At 36.5% G+C, this 20,041-nt stretch overlaps 3 protein-coding genes across 4 annotated transcripts; all 3 read left to right on the top strand.

The window, feature by feature from the left end:
• Positions 1 to 2,458: 2,458 nt before the first annotated feature.
• LOC111395016 (ubiquitin-like) lies at positions 2,459 to 2,892 on the top strand. Its single transcript, XM_023021041.1, has 2 exons — positions 2,459 to 2,524; positions 2,575 to 2,892. Exons 1-2 carry the CDS (start codon positions 2,459 to 2,461, stop codon positions 2,890 to 2,892), a joined length of 384 nt encoding a protein of 127 aa, XP_022876809.1.
• A 7,364-nt stretch (positions 2,893 to 10,256) lies between these two features.
• LOC111395530 lies at positions 10,257 to 14,589 on the top strand. 2 transcript variants are annotated; one of them, XM_023021552.1, is made up of 5 exons: positions 10,257 to 10,981; positions 11,100 to 11,177; positions 11,380 to 11,453; positions 11,578 to 11,685; positions 14,234 to 14,589. In XM_023021552.1, exons 1-5 carry the CDS (start codon positions 10,267 to 10,269, stop codon positions 14,327 to 14,329), a joined length of 1,071 nt encoding a protein of 356 aa, XP_022877320.1. In that variant the 5' UTR covers positions 10,257 to 10,266; the 3' UTR covers positions 14,330 to 14,589. The 2 variants fall into 2 exon arrangements, with proteins under 2 accessions (XP_022877320.1, XP_022877319.1); XM_023021551.1 differs by having other exon boundaries at positions 13,983 to 14,587.
• A 3,507-nt stretch (positions 14,590 to 18,096) lies between these two features.
• On the top strand, positions 18,097 to 19,592 carry LOC111395531 (protodermal factor 1-like). The gene is made up of 3 exons (XM_023021553.1): positions 18,097 to 18,317; positions 18,428 to 18,842; positions 19,010 to 19,592. The coding sequence occupies exons 1-3, from the start codon at positions 18,173 to 18,175 to the stop codon at positions 19,338 to 19,340; spliced, it is 891 nt and encodes a 296-aa protein (XP_022877321.1). The 5' UTR covers positions 18,097 to 18,172; the 3' UTR covers positions 19,341 to 19,592.
• Positions 19,593 to 20,041: the final 449 nt, after the last annotated feature.

Consider the following 20,041-nt stretch of genomic DNA (forward strand, 5'->3'; position numbering starts at 1 on the left):
GGACTGGATTGTTCCAACTGAAATTATAGGTATTCGTATTATGCCCTCCAATGTACGTCGTCCTTCAGGTAGACCACCCACATGACGTAAGCGATCCAGAGACGAGTGTACCACATAGCTCAGGAAATGCACTCGCTGCAATGGACTTGGTCATAACTGGACCACATGTTCGAAACACACTGTACCACGTCTGATGTAGGCAGCATTTTGTACGTGAGTGGTTGAAGTTGTAAGTAAAGTGTTCTCCCGATGTTGTTTGTATATGACAATGTAAATATTGTATTACTGTTTTAATTCGCTTACACATAAACATTATTCTTTGTTATGTTCACATTTATAGTACGCAAATAGGCACAACGTACCGCATAACTGCCTCAAACCAAAATATAATTTTGTTGTACATAGCATTGTTGCCATTGTTGACACATGTAAATTGAATGTACAGAATAGGAAACATTCAACCATTATACAAGTTTCCTTTCAATTGCATATTACGAACACATTATTTTTAGCACATAACACTGTCTGCAATGTTCACAAAGTACGTTGAATGTACACATGAGGTTGTGTTCGTTCACTCAAAATACATGTTATATGAATATGCATACTACATACATAGAAAATTTGCCAGTAAACCCCGACAGTTCATCTGTCATTCCCGACAGATGATGCCTGCCATTCTCGATTGTTGTTCGATGCTCCGCTTAACAAAATACACATAACTTGCCAACAGGAGTTTCTTACATGCCACAGAATTGGTACATACATCACAAAATTCATCCCTTACAAAAAAGCACTATACATATATACGTAGAAACCCACACACGTAACAAAATCGGACTCTTCACTCGGAGCTAACACTTGAACCTTCTTCCCCACCGTCATCATCCAAGCTGATGACAATTACCTCGAGCGACGGAACGCGACCCTATCCCTCATCCTCATGACGTTCAACTTCGTCTGCATCCATAAATGTCTCGAGGACTCACCTTCATAACTTGCAACTTCGTCTAGGTTTGGAAAGGGAACGACAGTGATGACTCTCCTACCACCATTCGAACTCACTTCCTCATCATCCGAAGAAATTACAATGGGGCATAGCGGGGTTGAATCCGGTATCGGTAAAGACTCCTCAATTACCAGTGGTGAATTACTTCCCGTAGACGATGCTATTGTTTTCATATGAAGAACACAAACTTCAAATATTGTGATACGTTCCTACTACAAGATGCCTCACAAAGAGTCTCATATATCTCACTTGAAGAGTGCAAGTTATGCTTTATACAGGAGGTATTTGAGGACATTTAAAGCAATTTAATAACCAACCACCATTTCATTTCTACTTAACACTTGATTTACCATTGGTGTGATGGTTTAGTGTGATGGTTAAATGTGTAAGTTCACTTTAATGCAGTCCATAAATGGTGAGAATTATGAGTAAATTGTACCCATGTGCAAGATCTGCAATGGCAACATTCCTGCAGCTAGATTGGCAATCAATTTGGAAGTTAAATTTCTTTACTGAATTTTTGTAGTCCTTAGTCATAATTGAATACAGTTTTTAAATTCTAAATCATATAAATTGCATGAAAAAATTGATAAAATTAATGTCCCTGCCAATGAAAATGAACATTGGGTGACACAACAAGCTATTTTTCAAATAAACTTTAATTTGTACGAACAAGCTAATTTATACTAAAACGTATGTTGAAATAAACATACGCCGGTTGTAATGTTGGGGCCAACGTAGCAAAGATAACACCGAATTATTCATACTACGGTAATGCGAATTTTACAATAATCATTGTCCTCGATCTTTCGACCATGCTCCATTACACAAAAAATCATTACATATCATGATTCATTTGAGTAGGTATAACGTCTTCAACTCCAATGAAATTAAAGTACAAAATACTACTACTTCATCAAGTAGCATGAACATCAATTTAATTAGAGTACAAACAAATGTCCTGTCTCAATGTCCGTTCCACTTAACCATATCCCAATATGGAATTGAAGTAATCTCATAACCCCCCTTGAGATCATTAACCACATCATATGGAATAGGAGTAATAGTCTTCACAGTTGCACTTTCAAGCATGAACCCATGTTTGGATCCATTTGGCTATTTTTTGGTGATATTCACTACACCTGTTGATTTAGCCTTAGCCTTCATTTTGTTTGTACTCTTCATCATTCTGCAAAAATTCGTCATCACACCTTGATGAATACACATGCTCAACTAAAAAATCAGCCCTCTGAATGAATCTTCTGCCTACCTGCATCAGGTGTCTGCTAAAGTGAAATGACACAGCAGAGAATGTTTGTAACTATCCATCCAATCAACGTAAAAACCAAAAAATTTACTCACCCATGGAGTGGGAAACGTGCATGCAATGTAATCATCAAAAAATGAACAACCCTTTCACATATCATAAACATACATGCCATAAATATAATGGTGAAGCCAAGATACAAGACAAGGAAGGCATCGCACCAGACCAACAAAGGCTCATTTTCGATGGTAAATAGCTTGAGGATGGTCGTAGTTTGGCCGACTTTAAAATTCATAAGGAATCCACACTCCACTTAGTGTTGAGGCTTGGTGGTGGCAGGAAGATTATTGTCAAAACCCTTACTAGAAAGACAATAACCCATGAAGGTGACAGCTCCAACAGCATTGATAATGTTAAAGCTACAATTCAGGACAAGGAAGGAATCCCTCCAGACCAGGAGAGGCTGATCTTCGCTGGCAAACAGCTTGAGGACGGTCGAACATTGAAAAACTATAACATTCAGAAAGAGTCAACTCTGCACTTGGTGCTAAGGTTGAGGAGTGGCATGCAGATTTTTGTGAACACTCTAATAGGAAAAACCGTCAGTTCGTCTTGACAAGTCATATGACTGGGATGTATAAGAATGATGATATATTCATTTTAGTTCTGATGTTAATGTACCCTTTCACATTTCATGAACAATACATGCATTATTTTGTCAACGAATACACACAAAATAGACCGACAATACCATCCCATGCTTGCACAAAATATTTATTATCGCAAAACAATATGTACTCTACATAAGACAGTTTAACGTGTAGCATATTTCATGAACAATACATGCATTATGTCGTCAATGCATACACACAAAATTGACCGACAATACCATCCCATGCTTGCACTAAACATTTATTAAAAACGATATGTACTCTACATAAGACAGTTTAACATGTAGCATATGGCTGAGCAAACGTATCCGTCCATAAAACAAATCAAATTAAAAGCATGTTCTTATTACGAACAACGTATCGACTACTACAACATACCTTACCAAACAACTTGAACTCACTTATTTCTTTACTCTCTTTGCCCTTCCCCTCGTGTATGGAGTCCGGATAGGTGGTGCAGGACGTCGAACACGAGTTGATCGCCACTTGTTTGTGCTGCCCACATTGCCTCCTTTCTCTGGTACGGTCACATGTGCCAGCAACTCTGTGGCAGTGCCTATATAAAAAATTTCAGCATTTTAGTGAAACAGTTCTATGTGAAGGAGGCCATATAGTTGTGAAATAAGAATATTTAAGGAAAATAGGCACGTACCGTCCACTTCCGTGACGTCATGGGTCGATGGGCCTTCCTCGTTGTCGTCGCTGGGGAGGGTAGGGACAATTTCTCCTGGGTCTAGTTGAAAGCAAATTGGGTGAAATAGACAAATATAAGATATGAATTATCATTTGCGTAGGGAGGAAGTGATTGGTAATAGAAACCAAATCACAGAAGTTGGAATAAATTACGCACGTACCGTTCACCTCCTGCATGTCACCCTCCTCTGCATGGTTGTCGTCTTGTGGGCTCCATTCTTCTCTACCTTTCCCGTCTAGTTGGAAGACAGAGAAAAAATTAATGAAGGAGTGAAATTGAATACATATGCATATGACGAGATGAGACGACAGAAGTTGAAAAAAAGTACGCACGTACCGTTCACCTTATGCATTTCACCCTGATCTGCATGGTCGTTATCGTGTGGGCTCTGTTTGTCACTGCCTTCCCCGACTACTCGAAAACAAAGAAAAAATTATTCAATGAGTTAAATTGAATATATTTACATATCACGAGATGAGATGACATAAAATACAAAAATTACGCACGTACCGTTCACCTTCTACATTTCAGCCTCCTCTGCACAGTCGTCATGTGGGCTCCGTACGTCACTGCCTTCCCTGTCTAGTTGAAAACCAAAAAAAATTACTAAAAGAGTGAAATTCAATACAGTTGCATATCACGAGATGAGATGACATCAAATACAAATATGTGTTACACATAACTAACTGACATACCATTCACCTCTAAGTTCCCGATAGGCGAAGGATGGCCACCGTCATCCGGGCACAGGTCCATGTCGCCTCTATCTACATCTAAGTAATTTGTCAATTTAAAAAATACATTTGTAAGCTAACGCATAGGAAAAATTGCACAGCTCTGCAGACATGTTGTAAGTGGAAGTTACAGTAGCATAAACTCATACCTTCGTGGGAATCGTCCCAAATGTTTGGCTCATTCACGACAAGAGCTGCAGCGGAAGTGGAGGTGCCACTGGACGGGGGCACCAAGGTAGATATGAAGTCCCTCAGTCTGGCAAACTCCTCGGTCACGTGCTGCATGATTTCAAGCTTCATGGTCCGCAACCTCATCTCGAAGAGGATGCGCTGGTCCAACAACATGCTCTCCACGTCCTCCCTCACCACATTCGGTCCACTACGCGTACCCTGCAGCCCAGATGAGGACGGGGCAACCATTGGAGTGGGTAGTGTGCCCGATTGCCATCACGAGGCATCCTCGTCGTCCTCCGTGTTACCACCACTAGTCTTGCTTGAAGTGTCGCCACCGCTGTCTCCACTGTCATCAGCCTTAGACTCATCGTCGTTGTTGCCCTCCGGTGTCTGATGGTCATCGCTCGTGGATGTCTCATCGTCCTCGACCGCTGTACCGAACTCGTCGTCATGGCCGTCACCCGCAGCGCTACCCTCATGTTCCCCACTGGCCGGTGCCATCTCATGGAACTGTGGCCCGACAACACTCATAGCGAGGTCGTCCAAAAATTGCACCGGACGGTCGAGGAACGACACCAAACTAGCGATGTATGGTAGATCACGCTCGGCCTCCATGGAATGCAGTGTGGCGTGCACGTACAGCTGTAGAAATAAGGGAGAACGGGTAGTTAAAATATATTGCATACTATTCCTAAGAAAAGAAAAGAATTGAAAGGTAAATGAAAAATGTCCATGACTTGTACGTCCCTGAAGAACGCATCGTACGTACGTTGTTGTGGTTGTTTGGTAGAGGTCCAACCAGAAGCCGAGGCGATCGTTCACCCACCCGCTCACCGAAGCGTTCGTCGAGTTCAAGCACGACCTCATATGCTCAAATCTGTCAAACGAAAACAAAAATTTGGACGAAAACAAAAAAATTGTCGCAGAAATGTCCATCCAAATAATGTAGATAACTGTTGGAATACTTACAAATAAAACACATAAACGTAATGTTGTTCTTACCTGCATGGCGATCAAAAATCCATGAATTGTGTAACTGACGTCCTTTTCGTTCTTCATCTTTGCATCGCTCATTTTACGTGCCCAAGTACTCCAGAATCTCTTCAACAAATGCCTATACCCCACTTTGGCATAGGGGTATGAAAAAAATAGCTCCAAGTCTTCGACGAGGGAAAGCGTATCCTCATCAATGCTAACATTATTATCCGGAGCAGTGATAACTCCTTCCACAATCAGAGCAAGCTCAAGCTTGTATCTATCTGCCCGAGGCGTCGACGCGCGAACAAAGGTCTTCTCCAACTAGGCACATGAAATCTTGTTCAGCGATTCGAAACACTTTTCCTTCAGCCTCCTCTTCTCCAATGCTTTTCTGTACCGATCGTCTTCCGGAAATGAGCCAACATGCAGTCCAGTGATGATAGCATACTCCTGTAGTCGAAACCGGGTAAGGTGGCCCTGTACGTTGAACCACAACTCGTGGGACCTATTGCAATGGATCTCTCGGTACACAAGGGCTTGGATTAGTTGAACAAAAAATTGGATCTCCGGAACGTCAGCAAGAAATCCAAGGCAGCAGTTCCGAAAGTCATCCCGCAGTTAGTCATCGAAGTGATCCATCACCGTTTTAATGTACTTGAGGTTGCTCCATTGCGAGATGAGCGCGGGCAACCATACATTCTCCGGCACCCAAAATTGAAATTTCATTTGTTCTGCACATGAAACGATAATGGCTAGACCATAAATCAACACCAAATGAATATTTCAAAGAACAAGCGTACTTCAGAAGAGCATACAACCACATCAATCGAAACAAGTAATACGACAAACGTATAAGAACAGATCATCTACCCAAACGTATGAGAATAGATTATGTCGAATTGTGTATGCAATGTTGAACTCAAAAAAATGTTACTAAAAATATTTTGAATGTGCAAAAATACTTGCGGCAATGAGATATGAATGTTCGACCTACATGTTATTTCGAAACGTATGTGCAATGTCGTCACTACCCACAGTCATGTGTCGAGACACTATCACCGAAGCCTGTGTCGACAGATGACTGCACTCATCTGGCAGGACAGTGCCATCTCTCATCTGTTGAGAATGCCTACAACTAACTGTCGGGAACAACAGTTCATCTGCTGGGATTCACTCAACTGTCGAGAATTGCAGCAGCCAAATGTCGGGAACGACAGTTTTCGACAGACACATGTGATACGTATACATGGTGCCCCAACACACGAACTTGGCACATAACACCGGAAATCTAGTCATCACAGTCGGAAAACGATTACAACTGAAAACAAACACCCTCTAAGTTCCTTTCTATAGGATGTCTCATTACACTATCGTGTTGCAAATGTAGCATACGGGTTCTAATGTACATATTGCAAAAGGGTTCACATCATAAGTATAATTAATGTAAGTAACCAATTACAAACTTCTAAAAAAAATTGAATCTGTGATGGGTTCGAAATAAAATTAGGGAAATGAACATGTACTCTATAAATGTAAACAATTTTAAAAAACATATGTCTACGTATTCATGTCCACAAACATTGTCCTAACTAACAACATTTTAAACCGAAACTAGTTTGTATCAAACCCAAAATTAATCGAGCACGGACTCAGTTTCGACATTTCTCACCCACTGCCATTGCCAACCACCCACTGTCCACAACAAATATTTTCATTACATCAACCAAAAACGTATTCAAATGTAGTGTTACCTTTTGATAGTTTCCCATTTTCACAGAATTTGAAAATGGACTTCTATAAGTTGTCAAGTTCAAGCAGTATATTAAGATGAGAAGGATCCCTAAGCAGGTTGAGATGTTCATTATTTTTTTCCACGGCAAAGGTCAGGTATAATTTTGATTTGTCCAATTTAGTGAACAACTTGATTTTAACATGTAATTAAGAAACATGTGGAATCAACAGATTTTAAATAATGTTAGAACACCATAAGGCGAGTCAAGGAACAAAAAGATGAGGTCCACAATTATTTGTTCATAACACAAAGATTATTAACATAAATGCACTCATTAAAGTGACTAGTATTAAATGTGAAATTTAGATTCGTGTGAGAAATTTAATTTTTTTAGAATACTACTTTATTTATGTCAAATTAAAGTTTATGAATCATACATATAACTGAGCAACTAATACTGAATATCAACAAGGAGAATGTACGTACTTTTAACAAAAAAAACATATACTTGATGTAACACAACTGCAGAAACTCTAACACACGTGCATAGAAACAAAAGTATCACTAGTACAAACATGAAATATGGTTTCTTTTGGCTTTTCTTTTTGACAAAGCGTATATAATTCGATTAAAAGAAAAAGTAATTGTCACCAATAAATTTGTAGTCTGCTACACGAAACATATATCTCCACTCCATTCAGTTTAGTACTAGACCCCAATTTTTCACCAAAATCCAGGATCCATATGGTGCAGTAGGCTCTGCCACCAAAATTTGCATAAGCATGTATACTTAGATTGATCAGAATTAGTAAATTTAGTGAAAACTCCTTCAAACGTGGAAAGAATTAACTAACATGATATAGAATCTCATTATATCATGCATTACCAATCATACACATAAAACAACCATCAAATGAATTATGCTACTAAATCATCAACCAAGAAAAAGTAAAATCCATACCATCACCCACTTGCACAACATGTCCATAATCTCCATCTTTGTTAATGTTTTCTTTATTTGAAATTTAAAAAAAAAAAAAAAAAAGGTATGCAATTGCAATGCAGAACAATTTATCGAACAAAAGAGGACTGGTCCTTCAAACATACAAGAATTTTTTCACTCATAGTATCATGAAATCAAAAATTTTAAATGTAAAGGATAATTATTATTTTCTTTCTAATATTTCACTTAAGGTAGCTCCGCCCATACCATACATAGTCCATCAAATAAACACTAAAAACAAAAACCCATAAATCATTTTCACAAAAGGCAAAAACAAAAAAAGATCCACACAAATCATATTACCGTACATATGGGTACTACTGGGCAATCAACGATCAAGAGTAACGATAAGTCAAAGAACACCATGCATTGGTTTGCAATTAGGAACCTAGGTAATAGTATCCCGATCAAACAGCTGACGAAGGGGATGAGCGGAAGAGGTAGTCTAGGATACTTGGCCAAAGTGTGACCTGTTAGCCCATAAGTCAGTACTGTGACCAAGCGTTAGGAATAGCATCACCACTCTTATTTGAACCTACGACTAGTCAGTTAACAGTTGACCGCTCTACCACTGAACTATTGAGGTCTTATGAAATCGCTTAGCCGTTAAGTTAATTAATTAAGTAGTAGGGAAGCACCTAACCATAAAGAATACTTGCACCTTGACTGGGGCCCTACAATACCTGGCTTTCATTCGCCCCGACTTTTTGATGTGAAGATTATGGTGACACTAAACTAAAGCGTTCATAAAACGAATAATAGATCCTCACGATTTGGGTTTCTGTTTTCGGTGAGAGGAGTGTGGTTTAGAGATTTAGGGATTCCGTTTTCGGTGAGGGGGACGAGTTCGCTGACATTATGCGATTTCGGTGGTCGGACTGGGTTTCACGGTTTTAGAGATTCCATTTTCGGTAAGGGAGACGAGTTCGCCGACAATTTGCAACTTTGGTGGGCGATTTATCCACAGAAATTGGAGTGGGTTTTCGCGATTTAGGCTCCTTTCACATTCACGGCATTAGGAATTTGCCTTGGATTTACGGATTTCTCTTCGATTTAGGGATTGAGTTCGTCGGGATTTAGAGATTTGGGGTTTCCTTTCCTTTCCTTTCACATTCTGCGTTTTTTTGGTTGCAGGATTCGATTTTGTCTGACCAATTTTGTACAATTTTTTGATTGGTCAAATCTCATTTAATTAGGACATGTAGGGTATTTAAATTTAACTTTAAGGGCAAATATGTCTAAAATTTTCTAAAATTGACATTCTTGCAATGTAAAAAAAAAAGTGACATTTTTGTAATTACAAAACCAAAAGTTGACTATTTTGATAATTTCCTCAATATATAATTAAGAAAATAACATCCAGGGTTATAATAACATGGTTATTCATGTAAATTTTAACTAAAAAAGTTTTTTTAAAAAAATGCAGGGATGCAATATGATTATTATACATTGTGTAATATGAATTACATAAAAATAATGTGTTACAATAATTGTAACTTATTAAAAGCAAGAATTCTCAAAATTCATTGTACTTTCCTTTGAACTGGGTTTATGTTGTAATTTTGCAATATACCCAAAAAATAAAACAAAAATTGTATTGTGCCCAATGGTTAAGGAACTGTTTGGGCTAATGAGATTTTGGAAGGAAAAAAAGTGTCTTGGAATAATAATTTTGTAGAAAATATATGGTTAAGAAACAAGGAAAGATTTTTGGTTTACGTGCATAAGAATGCTATTTGCATTCATTCACTATCACAGTAACGATTAGTAATTTGATATATGAGGTAAAAAAAAATTATTATATGGGATGCCCACGTAGGGTGACTTCTATAATGAGCTACTAAGAATAATATTACTCTTACGTGGTTTAAAATGATTTTGGAAAAATGGAGTCCAAACAGAGGGCTGAAATTAATTGGGGTTTGTTGAGCGCAAATTTTCTTACTGGGCTGGGCGCCGGCCATAGGATACCATAAACAATAATATGACATTATTAGCGTCGATATGAACAGTAAAAGAAATGTGGCATATTATTATTATTATTACAAAAATCTATGTTCAGTTCAAATGATTATGCAATCCACTTCAATTGCTCCACGGCATACTTGCTGCTATTATCCTGTCCCTATACATTTCTTCTCCCCAAATCACCACCTCCAAAACAAGAAGACAGTCTCTGCAAAATTCTCAAAAAAACTCTGCATAAACAACAGTTTCAACAGTTCTACCGCAACAAACAGTTGTAGCGAAGATCAAGAAAAGAATCAGAAGCGTTATCCAAGAAACGACCCAGATCAAGAAAATCTCAAATTATGCCAAGAATTTTACTCTTCTATTGAAAACCCAAAGGCCCAATTTAGGAAGAGTGAAAGGGAGCCAGAAAGTGATATAGATAGCCTTTTGGGCATTTCATCAAACATCTGGTGGACGGATTTCAAAGCTTACTTGGGTCAAAGAATTAATTTAGAAGGTGTTGCTTCTTCTGTGGGACTTTTGTCCAAAGACAAACACTTGGCAATCCCACACGTTTCTGTGCCTGATATACGGTATGTTGATTGGGGTGAATTGAAGAAAAGAGGGTTTAAAGGTGTGGTCTTTGATAAGGATAATACTATTACTCTTCCTTACTCTTTGAGCTTGTGGGAGCCACTTGGATCATCCATAGAGAAGTGTAAATCATTGTTTGGTAATGATATTGCAGTGTTCAGTAACTCTGCAGGTAATTTTGGTGAAACCTATATATAATTTTTGGCTAATTTTATTGTTTTGAAGGGTTGTTAGTATTGTTTAATCAATTCTCTGAATTTTTTATTTTTAAATATATTGTGAACTTTTAGGACTCTATGAGTATGACCCTGATGGTACAAAAGCTAAAGTTCTTGAGGATGCTATCGGGATAAAAGTGATTAGGCATAGTAAGTTTCGTTTCGTTTCATCAGCTAGAAAACTGTCATTTAACTGTCTTATATCTCAAATTCTTGTTTTGTGGGTATGCATTTGATTTGGTGGACTCTGTTAAATATGTCATTCAAGATCTAGGGTAATGCACACATTTAGACACTGGAATAGTATTGGTTAATGTTTTTTGTGTTTTCTTTGATTATTTGTTCAATCTAGGGGTTAAGAAGCCAGCTGGAACTGCTGAAGAAATTGAGAAGCACTTTGGTTCTGAGTCTTCAAGACTCATCATGGTAATGAGATTTGTTTAGACGATCAATCTATGCTCTTGTTCCTTTTCTGTTTTGTTCCTTTTCTGTTTTGTCTGTTTTCATTTAGCCATTTCATTGCACAATAAACTTGTCATGTAAATGATAGGTGGGTGATCGGCCCTTCACGGATATTGTTTATGGAAATAGAAATGGTTTTTTCACGATATTGACTGAACCACTTAGTCTTGAAGGGGAGCCATTGATCGTACAGCAGGTTGGTTTTTCCCAAATTTTTTTTTCTGTTCTGCCCGAGCAACCCTTTTCGCCTTTGATAAATAGAGTACCATTGTACCTTCAAAAATCATTTGTAACTGTTAGTTGACAATTGCTGAGACACCGTGTTAATACCTTCGTGTTACAAAGTCTTTTACTCACTTATTTCATGATGATCACCAAGTAATTATGAACTCATTTACATTGCATAACTACAGAGGATATATTTATAAGTTCTGCGAAATTATATATGTTGAAATTAACATTTCCAGACACAAGCTGGGCTACTTCTTCCACGCTTTTCTTGGAAAACCACAATATCTCCGTCACAAAATGAAAATATAATGTTGGAGATTGGTTTTGATGTCAAGAATGTATATTGTTTCTTGGAACTAATAAAGGAAGGACTGCCAAAAATTTGATAAGTGATTGTTGAACAATGTGAATGCATGAAAAAGACTATTTGAAGCTTGCATATAACCCCCTTATGCTCCATCTTACCAAAATCACTTAGGTTTACTCAAGTAATTCTAAATCAATTTATTCGTAGAATCATCTGAGTTGGCTTTGAAAGGTTGTTCTGCAAGTTTTTACTTTCTCCTAAATACTAGTGGAAATTAGAGATGTTATAACCAGAGTTTGCAGATAGGAACAACCTCAGAATGATGGTTTTTCTCAATAGACATTTTAACTCTCCATTCAATATTTTATTACTTCAGAGCTCTTTGGAGAGCAGCAAAGTCCCGTGTCATGAATTACCTATTTTTTACAGGATATATACCATTTTGGAGAGGTCCATCTAATTGAACCTCTTCCACTACTAGCTAATATTTGCAGGCAAAATTTCATAATTCTGAGAATTTTCAAACAGTCACTTGGCTTACAAAATAGACTTTCAAAGTTGGTTTAAGTTTTTTACTTGCTAAATGTGTTGTTTATAGGTCTGATTCCTCCATACATACTATAACTACACGAAGAGATTACATGCTTATTTGCTAGAATTATTATACTCTGTAGCACGGACACTCTAACTAGGGTAGCGTGTCCGTGTCCGACATGTGTCGGATACGTGTCGATACCGACACTCTTCGGACACTTTACAATAATCATTTTTCTTTCTTACTATAACTATTATATATTTTTAACTAAAAGTTTTTAATAAATAACAAATAAGTACTCATATTCAAAGGATTTCAACAAAAAAGAATCAATAATAAGTATAAAACTAAATTTAAACTATATAAATGAAGAATTTTAAAAATTTAATGAACGTGTCAACGACGTGTCGTGTCAGTATTTTTTTGAAAAATCACGAGTCGACGTATCCGACACGTATCATGTCGGACACACGTGTCCGTGTCGGTGCATCATAGTTATTATATATTCCGATATGTATATAATGAATCAATTGGATAGGAGACTAGTTGCATCAATATTAAAATGGAGTATCAGTAAAAAATAGGTGCCTGGCAAACAATTAATAAATTAATTAAAAAAAAAAAGGGTGTTTGGACACTTTTATTATTTATTATTCTTGTTTCCTGATCTTATGCTCTATCTGTATCCAGATTCATTCAGAGTTTGACTGACAAATGAGAAATGAACAATGAGAACTGAACTCAAATACAGTTATAATGAGAAACAGATTGCAGATAAAATGGCGACTTTTGTAGCTGGAGCATGTCATGCATAGGTTAAGGAACTTATATAAACAAGTGAGATGAACAAGTGAGCATGGTCTAATGTGGTTACAGAGAATTTAGTTGATAGGATTTTTTGATAGATGTGGCAATGGATTGAATGAAGTGATAGAAAGTGATTTTTTTGATAGATGGTGAGATGAACAAGTGAGCATGGTCTAATGTGGTTACAAAGAATTTAGTTCATAGGATTTTTTGATAGATGTGGCAATGGATTGAATGAAGTGATATAAAGTGAATTCATGTAGCCAACTTCGAATCCACTAGGAATATGTCTGTTATTATTTTGTCGTAGAAGCAGGTTGACCTCTGTTTGGCTTTACTAAAAAGTTAACTAAAATTTCCTTTTTCTATCCAATCAAAGCCAAACATTAATTTCAATCACACTTTCATAAGTACTACCCGTTTATTATTTACATATTTCATAGGATCCATTACTATTCCTCCTAAAAATTGACTAATAATTTTACACGAACAGACCCTAAAGATTTGTTTGTCCTGGGAACTGTTGCATTTGGAGAATCAAGTCATTGAAGTAGAGCTTAAGTTCTGCTTATTACAGAATTGATTTTGATATGAGAAAGAAAATCTTTTTCAGGTGAGGTCTCTTGAAGTGGCTCTTGTGAGACGATGGTCTGGAAAAGGGTTGAAGACAATCAATCACAGCCTTCTTCCAGATCCTGGGAAATGTGTAAAAGATGTACCTCTCTAAATGTTATTTATGCATCGTTTATGCTTAAGAAAAGTCAATTTTTTGCAGTTAATTGTTTATTTTATTTTTTTGCGTCAAAGATTCAGGTATCCGTTAATTGACTACATTTTGCCAACATTTTTTCATTCATGATACAGTTAAAATCATTGCAGAACGAACTTGAAGTGGTGCATCAGCACTCCTCTTTATGGTTTATTCCAAAGTTCCATAATTCGTGTTCATTTGTGCATTAGTGTTATGAAAAATAAGTACTGTCTTAGAATTCATGGACGATTTGATATCACTAACGATAAGTAATTTACTTTGCTGAAAACTTGATGGAAATAATCTTTGATCCCCAACTGATGTTGTCTTTCTCGGAGGAGTAATCACTCGTTAACTCAATGCTGAGGTAATGCTTTGATTCTCAAATTTAATTGTATTCTTAGATTTTCTTGTATTCTTTACTGTATGCAAGTCAAGGCATGTTTAATCAAATTGGAGTTATGGTTTTGGTTGTTCTCCAAGGATATACTATGTTATTATCTGTTTGTTTAATGGGGTTTGACTCCCTCTACATAATTGGTTTTATTTAATAATAATGCTGGCTAAGCCTTACTGGTGTTGAATAACATTACTCGTTATTTAATGAAACATTGAGGTTGATTATTATTGGCAATCCCAGCTGTCTTTTCTTTCCCTCTTCTTTCCAATAACATCAATCAGTTTCTTTTCTATCTCTTCTCGCACTCTTAGCCCTCAAAAAGTTCGACCTGAAACTAATTTAGTGAGCGAAAATCCCTTCTAAGACTCTTGCTTGGTATCACTTCGATTCTGAACAAGTATTTCAGTACCATGAAGAATGCCACAACAATAATATTAAGATACAGATTAATTTTATTGGGATTTCGCGAATATTTTTTGTAGATGCAAGTGAATTTGTGCTGCATATTTTGGGAAGCTGTGGTTCTTGCTTTCAGACTTAGTACTTGTAGTGTGTGTAGAAAATGGCAGTGGGATTGCAAGAAAGACTGCTCTTGTTTGAGCCCCACTGTATTTTGGGGAGAATGTGGTTAAAAAATAAGAAAATCTTTTGATTTACGTATAAAATTATTTTATTGGAGTGTGTGTGGTTGAAAGTAAATTTTGAAAGAATGAGTTTTTGATAAAATGGGGCTCAAATAAAGAGCATATCTCATCTTCTTCATTTATTGCTTGACAAATAAAGAACAATGTTCTTTTATCCTTTTGATTTTGATTTATTTATTTATTTTATTTATTTTATTTATTTTTTTGGTCTTCAATTCTATGAATGTTCGTTTATCCTTTTGATGTTTCTTTAATTTTGGAGTGTTCTAATATCCTTTTGTCTAAGGTAGTTTAGAGACTACAGAACAATATGAAGAAGGAAGATTATGAACTCTCAATCATATCCCGGGCGTTCAAATTGAAAAGAAATAGCCTATGGTACTAGTTTGTACAATTTAGTAAAGCACTTACTAAACGCTAGAAAAAATTGGGAAACATCCGTTAAATATGAATAATGTTATCTGATATCATTAGTGGTATAACATTAGTTTAAGCCCCCGTTAGACACTCTTTAAAACTTTTCAATTTAATTTAATTTTTTCCCCAGTTTACTTTTAACCACACAATCTTTAGCCGCACTCAAATCGAAAACTTTTCAACCACAAAAAAACACTATTCACCCATTATAAATTCAAATAATGAGGGTCAAACGGAGGTTAAGTGTTACTATGTAATAGACCCAATGAAGAATGAAATTTCGTAATTTATTTAATTATACTTTTAATGTCATATTAGTATCATCTAAATTGATATTTTAACACCAGTTGTACTAAATAGTATTATTCATCAAATATAAGTTACAATAGGGGTGTGATATGATATGTGCAAAACTTTTGGATAGTCTAATCAAATTTCGGGTCACTCCGTAAATTTGAATTACTCTTTGAAGTTTTTTATTGACTATATGTCATAATATTTAGTTATTTATTTATTTTGAGATTGAGAACGTAGAAGTCTGTATTGAAATAAATGGCATTATAAAAATGAAAAACAAAAAAACTCGTAATTACAAAATTAAACTCCAATTTCAATCCAATTGAACATTACCTAAGAGTAATCTGGAAATTGGTTCTCCATTAATGTGAAAAACAAAATAAAATAAAAAAGAATTATTACATAAATTTTAATTATAAAATTAGGAGTATGTATATATATATATATATATATATATATATTAATAATGTTCAATATTAAGAATTATGCTATTTATATATAAAAATTGTATATAAGGGATTACATAAAGTGATATGGAGGAAAAAATTGATTGTGTTTCCAATTGACAAATGATAGAGTGACATGTGACATTATGTGACTCATTATATAAAGTTTGATGTACATGTAGTGAACGTGTTCCATGTGTCGACAAGTTTCCTTTATGTTTAATGAATGGACAACTCAATACAATTAAAACACAATCCACAAAATGTAGAACAGCTTGGCTTTATTATTTAACAACAGCTAGCCGTGTCTCTGACGGACAATAAGAGGAGGAACCTCTTTTCTTTTTCTTTTGAAAAATAAATAATAAAAATGAAAAAATAAAATAAAATAGGTTTTGCAGAGGACTAAGAAGCCCAGAATCCCAAGGAAATGCATAATAGAATTGCTGTTGCCTCATTTACTCTCAGAATTTAATGTTGCACTCTCTTCACCTACTTTTCTGCGTTTTCCATTAGTGAAATTAAAGGTACCCTTCCATTCCTGGTTATAGACCTACATTATTAATTAAATTATCTTTTATTTTGCGAATGTTAATTAAATAATACTAGACAAGATAAGTGACAAATTTGATCTAGGGTAGCTATTAGCCTTCCTTTGTACTGATATTATCAGCTTAATACGGCATTAAGACAAAATTTCTTTCAAGATTACAAAGATATCACGATTACATAGAGAAGTTAAACATGTAAGACTTTCCACATATTCAAAATATAGTTGGAATTATATACGAAAAAGGTAATTCAAATGAATATATGTTTTAGTTATCAATATAATTGCAGTTAGTATCTGTTCTTTAATGAAAATTTGAGTTGCTAAGAATAAGGTTGTCCCTAATTCATTTAGAGTTGAAAGTTGAAACAAAAAATGTAAATTTCGACAAGTTTCAGTGGAGGTCCTCAATCTATTTAATTTCTGCAAACGAGTCACTTAACTTTTTATGACAAATTGGTCCTCAACTTTTCAAGTTGGTAGTGCCTAATTCCCCATGGAAAGTCGTCACTCATTCAACCTTTCGAAAATGAGATATTTATTAAACTTACTATAGGCTATAGGTTTTTTTTTACTTTTAACTGAATAAAAGGAGAACTAAAAAAATCTTTCTGTACTCTCAAAGAGTCCATCACAAGCAAAACAAGGGAGAGGGGTTCTTGGGATTGTGTAGAAGGTAATGGAAAGTGAGCCGTTGACACGTATTGGGTTGGGGAGTTCGTAGATATTGCAACTCATCAATATTTCGAGTACAAATGGTGCATTGTGACATTACCAGTTCTTGCTCATTAAATTGTTTCCATTCCGAGTTTATACAACTAAATATTTATACGGTCCGCCCATTTCTGATCCGAGCTTTGCTCTCGAGTCAGAATTTCTTCCTAAACCTAAAGGGAGGACTTTGCCTGTATAGAAGTGCACAGAAACTATATATTTAGCATGTGACATTCCTCTCAAAATTTGTAGAAAGTTGGTTAAATTTTTTAGGCAAGTCCAATTCCTCCCATGCCTATAAAATCGTGTACAGATTCAAATTTTATATTATGAGATATAAATGAGAGTTTAAATGCAGCTGTAACAATTTCAACTAACCACATACTTCTTCACCCGTTTATATTTACTTCTTTTGATAACTCCTTATATACACAGCTCCACCCCTTTGGATAATTCTCATTACTCAAACACACTTTCTCCTCCAATTCTTTTCTCTNTGATAACTCCTTATATACACAGCTCCACCCCTTTGGATAATTCTCATTACTCAAACACACTTTCTCCTCCAATTCTTTTCTCTGGAAATGAAGATGGAGCGGAAAAGAAGTAAACACGCTTCAGTTCTCCTTTGGGCTACCGTGGCTGCATTGCTTACTCAAAATTTGGTCATTCCTGTCATGTCTTCAGCTGCATTTGAGGATCAAAAGAACTATTACTCTCCGGACCCAGGTACTGGAAATTCACCAGCAAGTCCGTTAACTTCTATTTTTTTAATCAGTAGGTGCACCTGGACGTCCTAACTTAGTTGACAAAACTAATATCTTCATTTTGTAACACAGGTTCTCGCTCGCCTCCATTGCATGGCTCTGGTGGCGGCCATGGAACACCAACACCCTCTCACGGGCCTCCATCGCATGGTTCTGGTGGCGGCTATGGAACGCCAACACCCTCTCACGGAACGCCTTCACATGGAGGAGGAAGCTATGGCGGCACACCACCATCTGGCAACTGCGGGAACCCTCCAAGTGGAGGGCACCACCACACTGCTCCTACTCCTCCCACTGGAGGTGGTGGTGGTTACTATAACCCACCTTCAAGCTCTACCCCCACCATTGTGAGTCCACCCTCCATTTTAAGCCCTCCAACCACTCCTGTCATCCCTGGAACTCCAACTACTCCAATCGACCCTGGAACTCCATCCATACCATCACCTCCATATGCATTTGATCCAAACTCACCTCCTTTTACTTGCGAGTAAGTACTACTATTCATCTTTTTCTCTTAAGAAAAACCACTCTAGCTGGCATGTTTTATTAATAATAGAAATAAACATAGTACAGACTTTTGATGGTCGCAGACTCACCAACTACAATTCATGTTACAACACACTTAGCTTATTTGTTTTGCCTTGTAAACTGTAGTTACTGGAGGACTCATCCGGGACTAATCTGGGGGCTGTTCGGCTGGTGGGGAACCGTTGTTGGAGCATTCGGTGTGGCTAGAGTACCTGGGCTGGGATCGAGCACGAACCTACTACAAGCTCTTTCGAATACCCGACCAGACGGGCTTGGAGCACTCTACAGAGAAGGCACAGCTGCTTTACTCAACTCCATGATGCACAGGGGCTTTCCTTACACAACAAGGCAAGTTAGGGATAGTTTTGGAGCTGCACTTAGCTCAAACAAGGCTGCAGCAGCTCAAGCTAAGCTCTTCAAGCAAGCTAATGAGGGAAGAACCAAGCCCAGAGCTTGAATTATCAGTGAATCTTATTTTTAAATTTGAGTGACAGGTTGTGTTTCCTCATATTTATTGTCATGTCTATGTTGTATTACCTCAAATTGTGTCTTTGGGATGAAATTTTATGTTTATTTTTAATCTAATGTAATGTTACATGCTTTACTTTTAGATGGATACCAACTTTGTGGTTAGATTATTAGTGGTTTGTTTGTATTCATACTTGTATGCCATAATTAGTGTCACTCCCAAGTTTGGTTTTTCATTTTATTTGTCATGTTTGCTAACCCATCTTGGCCGTTGACACGAAAAAGATGATGGCCAAGGTCGAACCATTTTCAAATCATTCCTTTTTGTCTTCATTCACTTCATGAAAAACACAACAGCATTGGAGATAGTTTTAAGGGGAAAGTAATGTTTGCAAGAATTAGCACATTGTATTCTCGTGTCATTGTGGAAAGTCTTATTTTGTTCAACTAGAATAAAATTTTACTAATGGTTCTCAATATTTAAGTTCTCTTACTACGTACATCAGCAAATCGACAGTCTTATTTTGCCCATTATGGGCAAGAAAACAATTTCTAGAATTAGCATCTCTATGTTTGTTTCGTTGTTGACTTTTTCAATTTAACACAACAAGTATGACTAACTAAAGAATGTCTTTTCTTCAAACACTTGTTACACATAGAAGATACGTACATGTACGTCTAAACACACAC

Source organism: Olea europaea, chromosome 6, assembly GCF_002742605.1.
Source record: "Olea europaea var. sylvestris chromosome 6, O_europaea_v1, whole genome shotgun sequence".
Taxonomy (NCBI): domain Eukaryota; kingdom Viridiplantae; phylum Streptophyta; class Magnoliopsida; order Lamiales; family Oleaceae; genus Olea; species Olea europaea.

What these genes read in the sequence shown, in the direction of transcription:
- LOC111395016 (XM_023021041.1), top strand. Translation starts at nt 2,459, where the DNA reads ATGGTGAAGCCAAGATACAAGACAAGGAAGGCATCGCACCAGACCAAC. An exon ending in ACAAAGGCTCATTTTCGATG is followed by an intron (nt 2,525 to 2,574) that starts GTAAATAGCTTG and finishes AAAATTCATAAG; the next exon opens with GAATCCACACTCCACTTAGT.
- LOC111395530 (XM_023021551.1), top strand. Translation starts at nt 10,267, where the DNA reads ATGAACAGTAAAAGAAATGTGGCATATTATTATTATTATTACAAAAAT. An exon ending in GATAAAAGTGATTAGGCATA is followed by an intron (nt 11,178 to 11,379) that starts GTAAGTTTCGTT and finishes TGTTCAATCTAG; the next exon opens with GGGTTAAGAAGCCAGCTGGA. An exon ending in AGTCTTCAAGACTCATCATG is followed by an intron (nt 11,454 to 11,577) that starts GTAATGAGATTT and finishes TGTAAATGATAG; the next exon opens with GTGGGTGATCGGCCCTTCAC.
- LOC111395531 (XM_023021553.1), top strand. Translation starts at nt 18,173, where the DNA reads ATGAAGATGGAGCGGAAAAGAAGTAAACACGCTTCAGTTCTCCTTTGG. An exon ending in CTATTACTCTCCGGACCCAG is followed by an intron (nt 18,318 to 18,427) that starts GTACTGGAAATT and finishes TTTGTAACACAG; the next exon opens with GTTCTCGCTCGCCTCCATTG. An exon ending in TCACCTCCTTTTACTTGCGA is followed by an intron (nt 18,843 to 19,009) that starts GTAAGTACTACT and finishes TGTAAACTGTAG; the next exon opens with TTACTGGAGGACTCATCCGG.